At 44.6% G+C, this 16,688-nt stretch overlaps 4 protein-coding genes across 4 annotated transcripts; 2 read left to right on the forward strand and 2 right to left on the reverse strand.

Moving 5' to 3' along the window:
- Positions 1-95: 95 nt before the first annotated feature.
- Positions 96-2,636, forward strand: F4822DRAFT_417917 (PCI domain-containing protein). The gene is made up of 6 exons (XM_051459487.1): positions 96-605; positions 736-1,031; positions 1,085-1,310; positions 1,365-1,426; positions 1,480-1,888; positions 2,123-2,636. The coding sequence occupies exons 1-6, from the start codon at positions 315-317 to the stop codon at positions 2,204-2,206; spliced, it is 1,368 nt and encodes a 455-aa protein (XP_051309661.1). The 5' UTR covers positions 96-314; the 3' UTR covers positions 2,207-2,636.
- A 1,637-nt stretch (positions 2,637-4,273) lies between these two features.
- Positions 4,274-5,930, reverse strand: F4822DRAFT_54277 (uncharacterized protein). The gene is made up of 4 exons (XM_051463636.1): positions 5,256-5,930; positions 4,773-5,185; positions 4,483-4,714; positions 4,274-4,422 (listed from the first exon to the last, which is right to left on the reverse strand). The coding sequence occupies exons 1-4, from the start codon at positions 5,444-5,446 to the stop codon at positions 4,389-4,391; spliced, it is 870 nt and encodes a 289-aa protein (XP_051309662.1). The 5' UTR covers positions 5,447-5,930; the 3' UTR covers positions 4,274-4,388.
- Positions 5,931-8,549: 2,619 nt separating this feature from the next.
- On the reverse strand, positions 8,550-11,183 carry F4822DRAFT_438681 (uncharacterized protein; the record flags this gene model as incomplete). Its single annotated transcript, XM_051462544.1, has 4 exons — positions 8,550-10,363; positions 10,423-10,569; positions 10,621-10,819; positions 10,884-11,183. The coding sequence occupies 4 exons, from the start codon at positions 11,181-11,183 to the stop codon at positions 8,550-8,552; spliced, it is 2,460 nt and encodes an 819-aa protein (XP_051309663.1).
- A 1,394-nt stretch (positions 11,184-12,577) lies between these two features.
- F4822DRAFT_54434 (uncharacterized protein) lies at positions 12,578-16,492 on the forward strand. Its single transcript, XM_051463637.1, has 5 exons — positions 12,578-12,666; positions 12,732-12,845; positions 12,993-14,714; positions 14,763-15,463; positions 15,513-16,492. The coding sequence occupies exons 2-5, from the start codon at positions 12,826-12,828 to the stop codon at positions 16,205-16,207; spliced, it is 3,138 nt and encodes a 1,045-aa protein (XP_051309664.1). The 5' UTR covers positions 12,578-12,666; positions 12,732-12,825; the 3' UTR covers positions 16,208-16,492.
- Positions 16,493-16,688: the final 196 nt, after the last annotated feature.

Consider the following 16,688-nt stretch of genomic DNA (forward strand, 5'->3'; position numbering starts at 1 on the left):
ATAGGTGGGGTTAAGTGTGGCTAAGCAAGAACAACCAGAAGTGCATACATGTGGGTCTCGATTGTTCCCGCTGCTTTTACTGTTTAACCAATCAAATGGATTCCTGTCCTTAGCAAAGAATGCCTTCTTACCTGTAAACATCACCTGAACCTACAATCAACCTACTGTTGATATCGATGCGACAAATCTCATAAATCTAATATGTCAAGCTTAATCATATCGGCTTGTATCTTCATTACTCCTCATTTTTAAGCTTTTAGGAGTCTCCGATCGGTGTTGCACCTCGTACGAAGTAACATTCTCACCGATTCATCATGGATGCCCTCATCTATGAGTTCCGAACGGCCCTTGCCGGAATGAAAGGTGATCAACTCGCCGAAACCCTTCGTCCAGATGTCCAAGTCTATAGAGATAGGCTAGTAGCACTTTGGGGTCGAGGAGATGTTCGGAGTACCACAGGTGACCTCAATTTCTTATTCTATTCGGATGGTAATCGTCCTAGACTTTCCCAAGAGGAAACAACCGGTTGGCTGGAGATTTACCTCACTTACTGGAAAGCTGTTGGAGAAATTCTGGCTGTGGAAGGCCTACGAACTGATCCAAAGGTATTCTTTAACCCTTTCACTGTCCAATGCCCTCTCTAACCGGTCGGTTCGTGGCTAGTCCGACCCAGCCGGAGCCTTGCTCTGCGATTTCAACTTGGTGTAGCTATATTCACTGCTAATTATAAACAAGGCGTCAAATTCATCATGGACGAAGGTATATGATGCATGGAAAGATTTGACACTGCAAGTCATTCGGGGATATACCCATTACGAATTCGAGAACTGGACCATCCCTTGTTTGTATGTGGCGGGAAAGTATCTACGACTGTTTGCTATCCGAGCAGATGAGGAGAGAAGAAACAGCAACGAAGATAACACCGAGACCGTCATGCAAGATGACTTTGACCCGGAAAACGAAGAGAATAAGATGCTTGAGGATTGCACAAGACATCTAAACAGGATCTTCCAAACATGTCTCAACGATAGGTACTTGAACATCTACCGTTTTCTTTTACCAGACTGGGCTAACTTATCCTCAGGGCACCGCTAGAAGAGTCGCGCAAATGGGGTATTTACTACGCCATCAATCTGCTATTCAAGAGTTACTTCAAGCTAAACTCGACACCCCTATCTAAAAATATCCTCAAGGCGATACAAGCAGGGCGGGGTGATATGCCCACACTTGACAAGTTCCCCAAGTCGCAACAAGTTACTTTCAAGTACTACGAAGGGGTCTTGTCATTCCTCGAGGAGAATTATGTAGCGGTATGATGCGTCTTCTTACCCCCGCCCACCGATTTACTGGCTAACAAAACTTAGGCTGAACAACACCTTACCATGGCTTGGCAGATGTGCCACAAAGATGCCATACGAAATCTCGAGTGAGTCTAAATATGACAGATTGATAATAGTCCCATATATTAACATATCACAGACTGATCCTCACTTACCTCATTCCGTGCCACCTACTCACAACGCACACACTTCCTAGTTCTCAATTGCTAGAGAGATTTCCACGATTGCAAAAGCTCTTCCTACCGATTGGCGAAGCAATCAAGAAGGCGGATCTTCACGCGTTCGATGTTGCGCTACGAGCTGGCGAGGACGAATTTATTAAGCGTCGCATTTACCTAACCCTAGAACGTGGTCGTGATATTGCGCTAAGAAATCTTCTGCGCAAGGTGTTCATCGCGGGTGGTTCCGAGGAAGGAAAAGATGGCGCACCACCCGTTCGTCGCACGAGAATACCGGTAGCGGAGTTCACTGCAGCGATAAAAATCAGTCGCGGAGAAGATATTGATTCTGATGAGGTGGAATGTCTCTTGGCGAATATGATTTACAAGGTATGTGGCTTTTCTATTTCCCTTATTATTCATCTCATGATATTACTGCGCAATACAAAGGATGCATAATAAGTCAACCCCAATTCTGAGGGTTTCGATGCCTTAAATGCTGGAAGATCTCGATATCATGAGGGTCAAGCTCCTTAGGACATTTTCCCCACCCCCCACATATCTCATTGGTTACCCTTCGATATTTGATGAGGAATGAGTCACTAATGGTGCAAAATCTACCAGAATCTAATGAAGGGATATATTGCCCACGAGCGCGGTATAGTGGTGCTAAGCAAGAATGGCGCATTTCCCGGTACGAAGGTCTGAGTCAAATGGAATGAACAAATGAATGGGTGAATTGATAGAGTACACATCTGTCGTCCGACATAATGAGAATGAGGCGGCGAGTAGGCGGCATTTTAAATGCGCGTCACTAATATGGGAGGCCTAAAGGATGTTGACCGAAGGCTGCTATTGACATGAGTTGCCTTACATCCAAGATGCGGCTGACCTCTCTAGGACGAAATTGTGGGGAGGATGGGTGATACTGAATTCGGGTATTGCGTTAGATCCCGCTATGCAGCAGCAGCATTTAGCAACGAATGAGAATTGAAGAGGATTGTACCTCACGGTACACATCGCAATCTAACTAATCATAACATATCACCTTGTCCGCGTTTGCGCGCTACTCAATTGTGACTAATGGGGTAGACCGATAGTCTTGATAGAAATGGTCTGTTGATTGGGTACGGTACATTCCCCCTAGCCAAAAGCCGAGGAAAAAAATACCAACATTGAATACCTACTCAATCTATTATAGCGAAATAAATATTAAAGCAAAAGCCTTGTGTGTATCAAGTTCAAACAAGTTAGCAATACGTACAGAAGCAGCTACCCGATGTCCGGGGAAGACAGTCGACGATCCCTAGTCGTATGTAGGTCTACGCCGCTTTGGAGATTAGGCCAAAGCAGGTATCCGTCTGATGTACTAGTACGTATAGTACCCCATCCCATCCTTCGATGCGAGATTGCTGGTTTGCATTGTTCCACAGGAAACATATTTACTTATTCTGTGGTTGGTAGATTACATTGGATATGTATGCACGGGCAAATGCGGAGAGGAAATGACTCACACATCCATCCAGCCAGCCAGCCTTCGAAGCTGAGGATGGGATGGGAAAAGTGGATGGGTGGGGGCCATATGCAACCACTTTAACTCGGGACCGGGGTTTGGATCAGCCCAAATGTTTTAGGTAGGTATTTGTGAGACAAGGATGGGGGGAATTGGGATTGGAATGAGGATGGACCGTGTACTATGAGTATGTTGGTCCGAGCGGGCAGGCAGGCGGATGCTTATTGGGAGACGGGTAACTCAGGAAAAAAGAAATGGAATGAAGATAGAGAATTGCTTATGAGTCGTTCCAAATACGCGGGCTTAGTCCTTGTATGCCTGGTATCAGTAGCCACTACGTAGTGGTATACATTCTGAGGCACATATTGATGAGGGGCTTGTCCGAATTAGTATGTGCGTACATGCATCGGACTAGTACATTTGCCATTGACGAATCAAGCTGCTCGGAACCTGCTCTGTGGCTGCTGACAAGTCAACTTATCATAATTTTGCTTTTGCCCTCGGCTGGCTAGGTCTCACTTCGCGAGGACTAAAAACTCCGTAAGACGTGATTCCTTCCAGGGGTTATTGGGAAGTGGCAAATCGTATCCGAACTTCGGGTTTTACTAGTGGTCAAGAGCGAAGAGGCTTCAGCACCGTTTTGAAGTCAGAGACGTAAATATGTACAAGAACGTTAAATATTCATTAGTTATGTTTTCGCACTTCGTACCTATCTCCTTCATACCCCCGAGTCTAGTATCTCCGAAAATCAAATGAGACCCGAGGGAAGAAAAGCAGCTAGCTGCTATCAATGATAGTTTAGAATGTAATGATACAAGAGAGATTCGTAAGACTTCCGCTGGGTATGTTTCGCAACTTAACTAGAAAAAATCCCACCCTCCCCTTTTTTTAGTTGTTCATATCCATGTTATCTTCCGATGACTCGCCTTTCTTAGTCCTTCGCAGGAAAAAATGATGTTAAACTCCCTCGTACAAACCCGGACGACGTAAATTTTTTGTAGTATCCTTCCTCTCACCATGAGAAGTGGATAGTGTGGACTGTGCGGACGAGATAAGTCCAACCCACTGACCATGAGGTCCTCGAGAACAATAATGATACAAGAGATGTCAGAAATAGAAACGCTAACTCCCGCCGCACGAAAAATCATAACTCGGCGGGGATATCCGGAACGCCGTTGATGTGGTATTTGTCATTGTGGTATCCCGATCCGAAAATGTCCCCCAGTCTTCCAGAATATGATGAAGAAAACAGTGAGTAGAAAAAATAAGATGATTTAAGATGAAAACGTTGATCATTAGGTTTCGGAATATGATCCGGGTACGGTGAGGGCATGATGAGAAACAAGCGTAAGCGTTAGGATGGATGAGATGATGTACTTAGAAGAAGTGACGGTTGCTTCGAGGAGTGTTTCTAATGAATGATGTTAGTATAGTCATCTAGCGATGATCATTTGATGTGAGATCAACTTACTGAGCGCTCGAAATGTCATCGACATGGTTACAAAGAGCGACAAACAGATCGAAGAAGAGTTGTGTGCCACCAGCACGCATCTCCAACTGCATCGTGCCGCTCCGCTTGAATGTGTTACGGCTTCGAATGATGAGAGCGAGATAATGTGCTCGTAACTTGGAGTCGGTGTCGGGCGTGTTAGCATAGGCATAGCGGGCCGATGCAAGGATAGTGCTACACTGAATTCCGGACTCTATTATCATGTTGTTAATAAGATTGGGTGTCATAGTTGAGTGTTTTGGGTGGCTTACGAAGTCCTTGTTTGCGCAGAGCAACACGCTTGAGTTCTTCAAGACCATATTTGTCGGCAGTGCAATAGATGACAGTATCCTTCAAGACATCACCATCAACACTATGATGGTAGACGGTAGACTCAGCCAAGTTCTGTCCATCTTCTTCGATCTGTTCAATCTCCCAAGAGTTGCGACGCTTATTGTGGACCAAGCGAGGGTAATAGTCGCCTTTATACAGATATTCTAGGATAGATGAGAAGATCTCAGGCTCCTCATGGGGAAGATGGATACGCTTGGAGTTCTGTGGGTCCATGTATTGGGCGGATAGTGTCTCTTGAAACCAAGGCGAAGCGCAGAGTACGTCTTCATGGGCAGCGAAGATGCGTTGGTCTTTTCCGATGACCAAAGTGACGATGGATGGAGTTAAGGAGCTGCGAAAATAAAATGTTAATAAATGAATATGAAATTAAAATTGGGAAATGAGTAAAAGAGATAACATACCCAGATGGTGATAAGGCAGTCTCATTTGCGATATTTGAAGCTGTCGCAGTTGCGGGGCGACGATGTTGACGAGGTTCATGTCGGCTCTTGGAAACACCATGAGTTTTGCTGAATGATGAACTAGATTTGTTGGCCTTTGAAGACTTCGAAAAGCTCTTGTTAGAAGGTTGCTCGAATCGTCGGCTGAACATTTTGAATGAATTTCGTCGTATTTAATTGCCTATGATTTTTTTTTTTTTTTCCTTCTTAAATTTCCGATCGAAGAATCGTCTTTTTATTGTCGCAAAAGTATCCGTGTTGTTGTTGTTATTCGTTGGATTAAAATCGGATTAATTGACACGATTTTTAATACGGCGATGGTCGTGATGCAGGGATTTTGGTTTTGATAGTCGAAATGATTATGGTGGGAAAAAAGAGGATGAAGAGAGATGTGAAAAATGGCCTACCTTACCTGCCCGAGGCTTCAAAGTTGAAGATGATAAAAAGGGAAAGAAATTGTCGGGAGGTGACATCCTTATATAGCAGATGACCCATGTCGGGCTGTACAGGGTGTACCTAATACGTATACCTAAATAATGTGAGCATTTACGAAGGTTACTTTCTTATTGCTGCTGTAGGGAATTAATGCGCAGCTACTTATCTTTCAGGCAAACACGGTCAAATTGGCGATGTAGTTGGCCCACGCGTCAGGCAAAACGGGATACCCGCGCGTTCTCACATGACTTGGCTCTTTTCATTAAACACTACGTTTTAGGTATAGCGTGGTTACTCTTCCTATGTATCGTCACTCCCTGCTTATTTCGGTAATGGAGGGGGTGGTTTAAACAGCCTTGGAGGGAATGATTTAGTGGATATAGTGGGGTATACAGGGCTACTTTGGTGGTTTTACAAGGACTACAGGGAGTTTTCAGGGATCTAAATACCTAGGTAGGTACCATCCTCCAACGAGCCATCGGAAATTTTGCAACTTTTTTTTTTCTTTTTCTTTTTTCAATTGTCATGCCATGTTCATTAACTCTAGATAACGACAACAACTTATTCAATATTCAATTATTTATACTTGCAATTATAATTACAACCATGAATTATAAATATTCTTACCATTCGTATTTATAAAAAGATCATGGGATAGAAAATTGTCCTGGGTTGCTGTCCTGGATTGTCCTCGGCTGAGGCGAAAATAACACCGGATGGTGTCAAACTGCGCCGATACACACCATCTAGAGCCATAGCTAACCAACCTAGGTACCTAACTAGGGAACTGGGGAACTAATTTCAGGGGTAACCCTCCAGGATGATGGCATATTCCATCTGATGGCGTACCAAGGTTTATGCCTATCTTTTTTCATTGCTTTTCCATTGTACTGTGTTGTACGAAGAGCAGAAATGGTAAGACAAGATGGTGTTAATTGAACAAGATTAATTTCTATTAGGCATCACAAAGGACAAGTACATATATTCCTCATCTTACTCCCAGCAACAAGATACGAAGCCTTCACTCAATTCTTTTATTTCTATGAAATAAAAACAATCGAAAAAAATCGTATCCAATGGAGGGTACCAATTGAATAGATCCATCACCTCATCTCAAAGTACATAAGCGTCAGTGGGTCAAAATGGGGCCATTCCAAGCACCCGGGGCTGCATGTCCCGTCCCCTCTTAATCCTTCCATGCCGGGAATGCTGATAGAAGATTTTTAATGTTCCTTTTTCACAACTCTCTCAAACTTCTGTTAAGATAAGGTCAGGAATTGTATCAGCTTCGACCGGTTTTGGTGGCTCATCCCTGGCTGCCCTGGTTCTGTCTACCACACCACTGCTTATCTTACAGCTTGGCATTAACATCCCAACGAGTTCAAAGTGCAAAACGAACCATGCAGAGAATGCTGTAGAACTTGAAAGGTAAAAGAGGGGCTTTGACAACGAAACATTTTGATTCGCCTCACTTTCATATCTCATCACTTGTATCTCTATTCAAACTTGGTTCGGTAAATGGGTTGGATATTCCTTGTGATAGACTTTTTTTTTTTCTCTCCCTCTTCTTTTTCTCTTGCAACTTACTTTACTTCATCCTTACAGACATATTTTCTACCGGCTAATGCGCTTCCAAGAATTCAACATATACATGTATTCATGTTTATGGATAGTGGTACGTTGTAGCACACTACATAGCCCATAGTAGTATTCTTGAATCAAAATAAACTGAAGTGAATGTATTATCTCCAAGTACTCATTCAAGGTACATACAAAAGCACCCAAAATGTTTCCCTCGATAGATTAAACCAGATCCCCCTTGCATTCCTTTATTAAATACCAAAAATACCGCTGAATCCAACCCAATTTTTTTATATAAAATCCGACAAAACACCATCCAATATTTTAAGATAGGCAATTGTGCTAGGATCCAGCCTAGTTGCTGTGCCCCTCCCAGGCAGCCTGTGCTCTCCGCCTGTCATCTTGTACGTGCGCAAAGTTCTCAGGCTTTAATATTTGATCGGTAGCGTCGCCGCTACGTCTGTGGTTGACTGATGGCGGGGTAAATGTGTTTTTCGCATTGCGCGGGATGACGCTGCCTGCCGCTACGGTCGCGAGGAGGAAGATGTTGATGAATTGCATTTTGGATGCGTTAGGTATTTAGAATAATTTGTAATCTTGTTTTTAGATCGAGAGATCGAGTATTGAATGATGTCGCGATGACCCAATTTCAATGAATGAATTGTTAATGACTGGTAAAGTAACAGGCGTTGTGCCGTGTAATGAATGTGGTGAAGACTTAATCGTGATGTTCACGAATGACTTAGGTGAGTTGACTTAAAGCAAGGAAATAAGAAAATTGGGAGAAAATTGGATCGTGACCCCGAGATGCTAAGAGAGTTGGGTGGTTTTCTTATACATGGAGATGTCGCATTGTCTTGCTAAATAGGGGGTTGCTGGTCTGGCTCCAGGTTCTTTCATACATACATCTACCTACACAATTGTAACTGCATCGTCATGATCTATAAATAGTATACGTCTTTGTTTAACGACGATGCGGTAAATAAACCCAGCAAAGCAGCTTTGTTCTACTCTTTGGCCTTCTCATAATGGTCTATCAACTCATTGTCGCAGACCCCTTATGTGTGTTGGCCAAGAATAGAAGAGGCATGAACCAAACGAGAAGCTTTCGGCCGTGGGCACATCTGGTCCTGGAGTACATCTTCAATCAGAGACTACCTAGGGCTAGAGTTCTTTATATGTCATATTGTCGGGCTAAATGCAGATATTATAATGCTTGGTAGTTCATTGTGTAAGATTTCAATCCATTTCACCTGAACCAGGGAATACTAACGGTCGCCACTTTTCTCCTAGACGAAGTATCTCTTGTGCCAATTCATCTTGCGAAAATCCCTCTGGAGCAGGACCTTGGAGTTCGTAAGGTGCATATTCACTTCCGAAACCCGTAGTCGCCAATACGAAAGCGTAGTTCCTACAGAACTCCTCCCGCACTCGCGAAAAAGCCACATATGGTGCAAACATATGGGTCTCGATTTGCTTAGCTGCCTCCCAGGCCTTAGTTGCGTTTAGCAAGAGATGCGGGAATTTCCCCTTGTAGTTGATGATAATGGCGCATTCGACCCAACGTAGACAGGCTGGTGTCGAGATGAACTCGGTCAATTTTCGTAGTAGGGTCTTCGCCTCACGAGCCTCCTGGTCATCTTGAATCTCGGGGAACTGGACCTCGTGAAGCGTGTTCCAAATACCGTAAGCCATCTCGAAGTAGCACATTGCTGATTTCATGCCCCTTTCCTCCTTTTGTTGTAGCTCTTGGAGTAGAATCTCTGATTGGTCGCATTTCGTGAAATACCAAATCGCAACGACGGCACGATGTAGGTGTCGGAGGCGTCGAGGACGTAGTGCATGTGGTAGTTGCGCGGCCGGAAGATCGTTACATTCGATTAGGTACTGCGCTGCTGTGTGATGAATGAAGTCAAGTTCATAGGCGCGCGAGTCTGTGGACTCAACATCCGTATCAGAGACTTCTATGAGTGGGCCCGAAACGCGGCTCGCTTGCCTAGCTGGGTCGTGTACAGCCTCTCCATCGTTCGCGTATTGAAATATTGACTCTAACATGTTGTATCCAAGTCGATCATTAGCGAATACCAAATACTTGGGAAGGTAGTCAGCAACATCGATCCATAGATAAAGCTGTTGAGCTAGCTTCAATTCAATTGGGTTGAAGCTGCTTTCGGTCGTTCTCAGTATCTGTGTGTACAGTTCGGTAAAGCCTCTTGGTAAAACCTTCAGCTGCTTTTGAATCTGCCCAGCAGAAGGAAGCCTATCAATATCGTCCATCATGAGACGGGCGTAAAGCCAAAGTCCCTTCGCAGCGGATGAGACATAGTCTGCGACCTGCTTTCCGATGTCTGTATTGCCAATGATTGGATTTCTTCGAACGCGATCGAGTATGTATAGTTCGACGGTATCGGTTTCGAAGCTCTCCATTCTGAGGTACGTTCGACGTATATTAGAAGGTTGTGGGGAAGACGAAGGTCGAGATGTAGTTAGGAATCGAAGTGGTAGTATATTGCTCCTGCACTGAGTAGCGATCCATTGCCATATTTCGCCGCTATTAGAAGACTCATCGAGTGCGTCGAGGACTATGAATATCTGCCCCATTTTCAAGTGTTCCAGCGCGATAGAGACGGCCCGCAGAACTTCGACCAGTGAGTCAGCTATAACTCGGCCGCTCTTTTGGTAAAATGGTCCGACCAAGTTATAGAGATGTTCTTCCAATCGGACTAACTGGGCTAGAATTGTCCGAGCACAATGAAGTAGAGAGCGCTTCTCTACATCGTTCGCCTTGAAGAAAAAGTATAGTACTTCGAATCCTTCGTTTCGCAGATGGTCTATGATGAAAGCTGCTGTCGTAGTCTTCCCACTCCCCGGTAAACCTTGTAATGCAAGAACGGAAGGCCCTTTGATGTCGCCTAGCGAAACGAAGGACTGAAATTGCTCGGAGGCCAATATGTAATCGCACGAATGAGGTATGTACTCGTCTAAATGCCTTTGGAGATCGTCGTCGACGGTCGAAGGGGACAACCATCTTTGGATGTTACCTCTCTCATGTACTGCTAAGGCTTAGAAGAGAATAACCTTCATAAAATTTCATATAAGGTAGGCATCATACCTTTCCTTTCTATCCTAGCCTTCTCCGCTTCACGTTGGGTCTCTTCAATATGGGCTGTATGTGCTGCCCAGTCGACATTTTGGCTATGAAGTTGAATGTTCTCAGCGACATCTCGAAAGTCCTTATCAAAAGAAGAAAAGAAATTTCCTGTCGAAAATCGATCAGACCTAGCCATCAATTATGGCGGGGGCAACCTACGAAATGAAGATGTTGAGTAGAATTTAGTAACCCGAACGCAGAAGTCGAGATAATCGCAGTAAAGTGCCCCGATCGTATCCTGAACAAGCTTGTTCTTTTCGAATAGTTCTTCGTACTTTGAAAACCTCTGTAATGAGCTGATAATCTTATGAATGATCATGGCTATACTCTCTAGAGTACGGAGATGATCTGCCGAGAGCTTCGCGCACCGTATATGTGATTAGCAGCTAAAGGCTCTAACCTCCAAACATATTGTCGCTCACCGTCACGACAATCTTGAGCGGACCCCATATTGGGGAGGCAATTCCCGCGTTGACCTGAACAATAACATCGATCGCGCTCTCGAATCGCTTGAGTGGGTCGATCGCGGGTTTCATGAGGCCAAGGATTCGTGCTAGCTTAGATTTTCGGCGCTGTGTTGCTAAAAGAACGTTCATACAATCATCAGGGTTTGCCGGCGCCAGGAATGCTGCTCGTTCAAATGGGCCAAGGCTCGATAGGAATGATCGCACTGCATCTTGCCATGCTTCTGATGTATGACCGAATGAAGCATCAAGCGTCATAGTGCATCTTCAGCACCTTTAGACGCCGGAAAACGCAGTGGGGTAATCCGTGGTCAATATGATCCGCCCCGACTCGTTTACATATGAGTATGCTACCGCTGCTATACTCCTATGCGAAACGGACGTCTTCCACAAATTATACTTGTCCGAAATGGTAAAACCAGAGTTATGATTGATCAGAAGAACGATGCCTTCGTAGAAACCCATATCTTGAGTACCTACGTACATACCTAGGTACATAAAGATGCTGCAGACGAAGGATCGTGATCACGTGATCGTCTCCTCAAATGCCTGTGCGCCATCGTGGGGGTCACCACGGTCGGGTCGATCTTCGAGCTACTTCTTTTAAACACTGGACAAGAAACGCAATGCGGTTGTTTAAGTAGGACAGCACTACTATCGCCCATTGTGTCCTTCTCGTTATGGTTTATGGGAATGGAAACCCGTACCGTTCTTTTCACTCTCGAGAAGCTACTAAATCGGTACGGTGTCTAGGAATTCGAGTTACCATGGTTCTGCGTCGTCCTAAATCACTACGCGCTTATCGCCACTTGTTTAACTACATGCTACGGGGCGAGGCAGATTCTCCGGGGAAAGCTGGCTAGGTTGAGTTGCGGATGCAGATTGGATATATCTCATCATTGGCTGGTCATTATGCAGGCTCGCTGGATGACTTCCAGCGTCTACCTAATGCACCACCCCGAGGCGCTATAAGGTCTTTATTGGGACACGCCCGCTCCGTCCCCCCAAACACTCGCATCCCAAGATTTCGTCGATGTTTTGACCTTTGAAAACTGGCAACTAAGGTGCCCTAACCCGCTACACCATGTCAAGCAGTGGAAATTCACACCCAAATATAAGGTCCGTAATCTTGCCAATAACTATTTCATTTCAGAATCTCATTTGATTATTCAAGCCCAATGCATGATTCCGAGGCTCTGTTTCGAGAAGCGGCGAAGAATTTCAGGGAGTCTCTGCCGCCTATCGATAGGTCGCGTTTCAAGGAGTTCGATTCTGTATCTGGTATGATCAATGAGTTACAGGCCAAAGCAAAGAGCTACCAATCCAATAGTAAATTGTTTAGCCTCCTTAAGAGAGTTGGGAGGGCCTCTGCGTCCCTCGAACCCTACTTCGATGTGGTGAATATATTCGTCTCATTCAATCCCGAATTCTTAGCATTGGCGTGGGGAGCCATTCGCTTCGTCTTCGTCGTCAGTATACCCATGTTCTTAGTTTAAAAGCTATTCAACGAAGGAGAAATTTAAATATTAACGAGATTATAGCTTGGGTCTAATTATACGTCGTTCCTAGAAAAGTTAGTCACTACAGTCCCAATCGAAAGAACTCCAAGCGAAAGTCCAGCAGCAAGAAACATTCCTAGCAGAGCGATTCGACAATCTAGAACGTAGACTAGGCTCTATAGTACGCGAATGTACCTCAGTAGGCGGGCAGATACCAAGGAGCCGAGAGTCATCTATTCAGAGTAAGTTAGTCATCTTAAGTCAAGTTACCGGGTGCGAATATTTAGCTTACCCTTACCATTGGAAGCCTTTCTTGCCAATATTAAGGCTTGGATCAATTCGCCCGATTACATGTGCCGGTACGAAAAAGCGCAACGACTACGATTAGCTGGGACTGGCTCATGGTTCACGAGCTCGGAAGGTAATAAAACTTTCAAATTCCTCGATAATGTATACCCCAGCATCCCACCGCCTCTGGATCCAACTAGGATACTATTGGTGAAAGGTGAATTTACCATTATTTCACTTTGAAAACCAAATGGTTATGAAGCAACTAATAAGGCGAAAGTAAACCCGGATATGGGAAAACTGTTCTTTCCCAGTTAGTTATCGACGACCTCAAATCAGAATACGAGACTTTTGGGCCTCTCGACGCCCCTCATAGACCAACATTGTTCTACCACTTTAATTCAGAGTTGTTCAGTTATTGCACCACTACTCATGCTTTGCGGGCAGTGCTCCTCCAGCTTGTCCATGCTATCCGCCGGGAAGATGATATGCTTGATGGTTTATCGGTCTTAATTGACAGCGAGAGTAGCGGCCAAGTGTCTGGAAGCAACGAAGAAGTCAAAGAAGCACTTCACTTTCTTCTCACGCGTGTGGGTGGCGCTACCCTCGTATTCGATGCAATCGATGAATGTTCAGATGCGTCCCTATTTCTAGAAACGATATATAATCTTTGCTATGAGATGGGGACGAAAGCCTTGCTACTTACTAGGCCGAACCTAAGTCTTCCGAGGGTGTTCAAAAGTTTCATATCGTTAGATCTCAAAGATTGGCAGAATGCCGAAGATATCAACTCGTTCCTAGCTCCCGAGATTCAGTGCCTTCGAGCTGACGGTTTGCTTGGTGAGGATACTGGATGCGATGAAATCTGCTCACTCCTAACCACGAGGTCTCAAGGAATGTTTCTATGGGCTCAATTGATGGTTACCTATCTTAACTGCAAGGTTCTCTCTCCGAAGGAGCGAGTGGAAGCGATCTTCATTGTTGAGGTCGTTGAGGGACTCGAAAAATTATACGAAAAGATTTTAACGCCCTCGGTCGCGCTTTCGCTAAGGAACAGGCCAAGGTCCGCAGGATGTTTCAACTCTTATGTGTTTCCCAAAGGTCATTCAGCACACCGGAGCTCCAAACTATACTTGCGGTTGAACTTGGACCTAATAGTGGATTTCGGAAGCGTTCTTCCAAACTTGAGCGGGGGTCTAGTTGAGGTTGATAATCGAGGCTCAGTTATGTTTATTCACTCTTCGTTTAGGGAATTCTTGACCAACCCTACTCTTAGTGGGAAAAGCGGTTTTATGGTTGATATCAGTCGGGCGCATATAAATACTTCGGCACTTCTACTATCATATCTTATTTACAGCACTCCACAAGGCCCCAAACTTCGCAGCAACCCACGTATGCGACATAATGGAACCCTAAACTTCCTCGAAAAAGAATTCCCTTTGATGGCCCACGCGGCCATTTTTTGGGTTGACCATGCCAGTCAAGGCATTTCTAAGACGAACGATCGCTGTACCAACGCACCCGACGAAGAAGAATCTAATTTTTACTCAATGCTTGATAAAATGTTGGCTCTACGTACTTCGATTACTGGTTGGATAGAGATTTCTTGGTTTTATGACTGCGAGCCAAGCGTCAAACGCCTTGTTAAAAGGTTAACAGAACGAACTGTACACTCTTATAGCCAAGGAGACCCCAAAGCATTATACATCACAGTGGTATCAAAGCTGAGCGAATTCTCTAGAGATTTAGATCTACTAAGTTCAGAATGGGGCCATGAACTGCGGGGAAATCCATCAGCTATATGGGGTCCAAACATCACCGCATTCAACAAATCACCTTTTTGGTACGGCACACAGGAGACTATCGTGTCATCTCTAGTACCGAATTCCATTGAAGACAAATCAAAACCGCGAGAATTGGTTCTAATGTCCAAATCGGCGACGGGTGGGATATCCTTCTTATCTGTCCCGTCGTTGGGGATCGTCTCCATAACGCCCTCAAGGTTGGGTATCCATCCTCTTTAATCAGACCTTGCTAATAGATACACCAGCGACTACATGAGCTACCTCGATAATTTAGCTAATAGCGAAAATCGGAACGCCCAAAGATATATTCCTAACTCGCGACTTGAGCTTGCGCGTTGGAAGGAATCGGTTAGTCAGGGCTGTGAGGCTAGATATGTCATAAAGCTCATCGACTCGGGTCAAACGCTTTGGGATGTCAAATTTGACGTCCCAAGCGAAAATATTTCTAGTATCCTAGATACCTCATGGCACATGCGCACTTTCGACCGTTTCGATTTCCCGGTGGCTATTAGCCCAACACTAAGACAAGCCGTAGTGGGGCGTACTCTACTCACAATTGACGAAGGAGAGCCGACCACATCTAACCATATAGTAGAAGGTAGATCACCAAATACCGCAAAGCAAGACTTGAGGGTCAACGCCCCTATAAGAACTGGTTCGCTGCGTATCTCCGATCAAATCTATTTTTCTAGTAACGGCGAAGCAATAGCTATTTCTACGAGAAAAATACACGAACGACACTATGATGTTCAGAAAAGAGATATTGAAATATGGCGCGGTGATATTTCTCGACTCGCGTTTACCTTCAAAGGTCGAGTGACAGCTTCGGCGCTCTGTACACTAAATGATCGAACATCGCAACCCTTATTCATGTTCCACCCTTCTCTAGAATTAATTATATTCCCGCAAGATTACGTTCTATGCTTATGGCCTTATAATCAACTTGGTAAGCTTTTCACCATACATACTCTTGAACACCAGCTAACCTACCATAGATGCTCCTCTCTTAACGATGACCTTAACGAAATCCATCATCCCAGTCGACATAGACTCTAACTCTATACTCAAATATATTTTCGCTGAGATGTTGCCGCTAGAAAATGATAATTCCTCGTCATTTGACACATATCGCCCATGTGTACACCCCTCTATAATTGGAATGGACAGCGCCATCTTGACTGAGTCTATGTCATTCATGGATATTTCTGCGTTCATTGAGCGAGCAATAGCCGCCCTCAGTATACCAGAGGTAGCCAGTAACGATAATACAACACCAAGATCTCCAGATACTCTCAATATCAGAGGTGCTATTAGGAGTAGCTCAGAGGTGATACTGAAGCAAGAAAATGGAGGCCGCCAGTCGGTTATTTGGAAACCCGGGGGAAACTCAAGCGATCGATTTCATATTACGCCGCTTCCAAAATTAAATATGAATGAAGAGGGTTCCATTAACCTACTCCCGCTCAACACGGACCAAAGGCAACTCACCTTGGTCTGGAATAAAGAGAAGCAGAAGACTTATAGCTTCCTAGATAGACAGTCGCGCCACTTACCGAGCATACTCAAACGGCGGTTGGATTCATTGGATTCGAGAGGTCTATGCAATACTGAGGATGATGTGAATAGGGAGGGCACCTCTTCCCAGTTGCAAGGGAGTTCGACGAAGCGGATAAAACTCACTAACGAATAGCGAGCCCTAATTCTCATCGTGCGGAGTCTATACACCCGTAAACTAATCTGACCAATCCAGAACGACGCCGAAGTGAGGTTGGCCTCGTGATCTTCGCGTTGCCTTGGAATTCAACTAGCCCCGATAAAGCATGTCTCAGATAGATTATTGTGGTCCGCACGAGGATACCCATAGACTCAATGTGAAGGGCTGTGTGAGACACGGGACGAAACGAAAGCACGTGGCATACGACGAACTAGATAGGAATCTTCAGCCATTATATTCAGATTTCGGCTGTACATTCTTTCGTTTATCGTCTCTGATTCTTTTCTACTTCGCCTCCCTTTTTCAGGTGGTAATTTGATGGCAAATTATGAAGATTATAAAAGAGGCTTGTATTACTCGTCATGGTGATAATACACTTCACTTCACTTCGCAGCTCTTCATTTATTATCATAAGTCATTGACATCTTTTGCCAGTTCTCCCAAGTTGCTTCGTAAA

This window comes from Hypoxylon trugodes, assembly GCF_022578975.1.
Source record: "Hypoxylon trugodes strain CBS 135444 unplaced genomic scaffold F4822scaffold_10, whole genome shotgun sequence".
Taxonomy (NCBI): domain Eukaryota; kingdom Fungi; phylum Ascomycota; class Sordariomycetes; order Xylariales; family Hypoxylaceae; genus Hypoxylon; species Hypoxylon trugodes.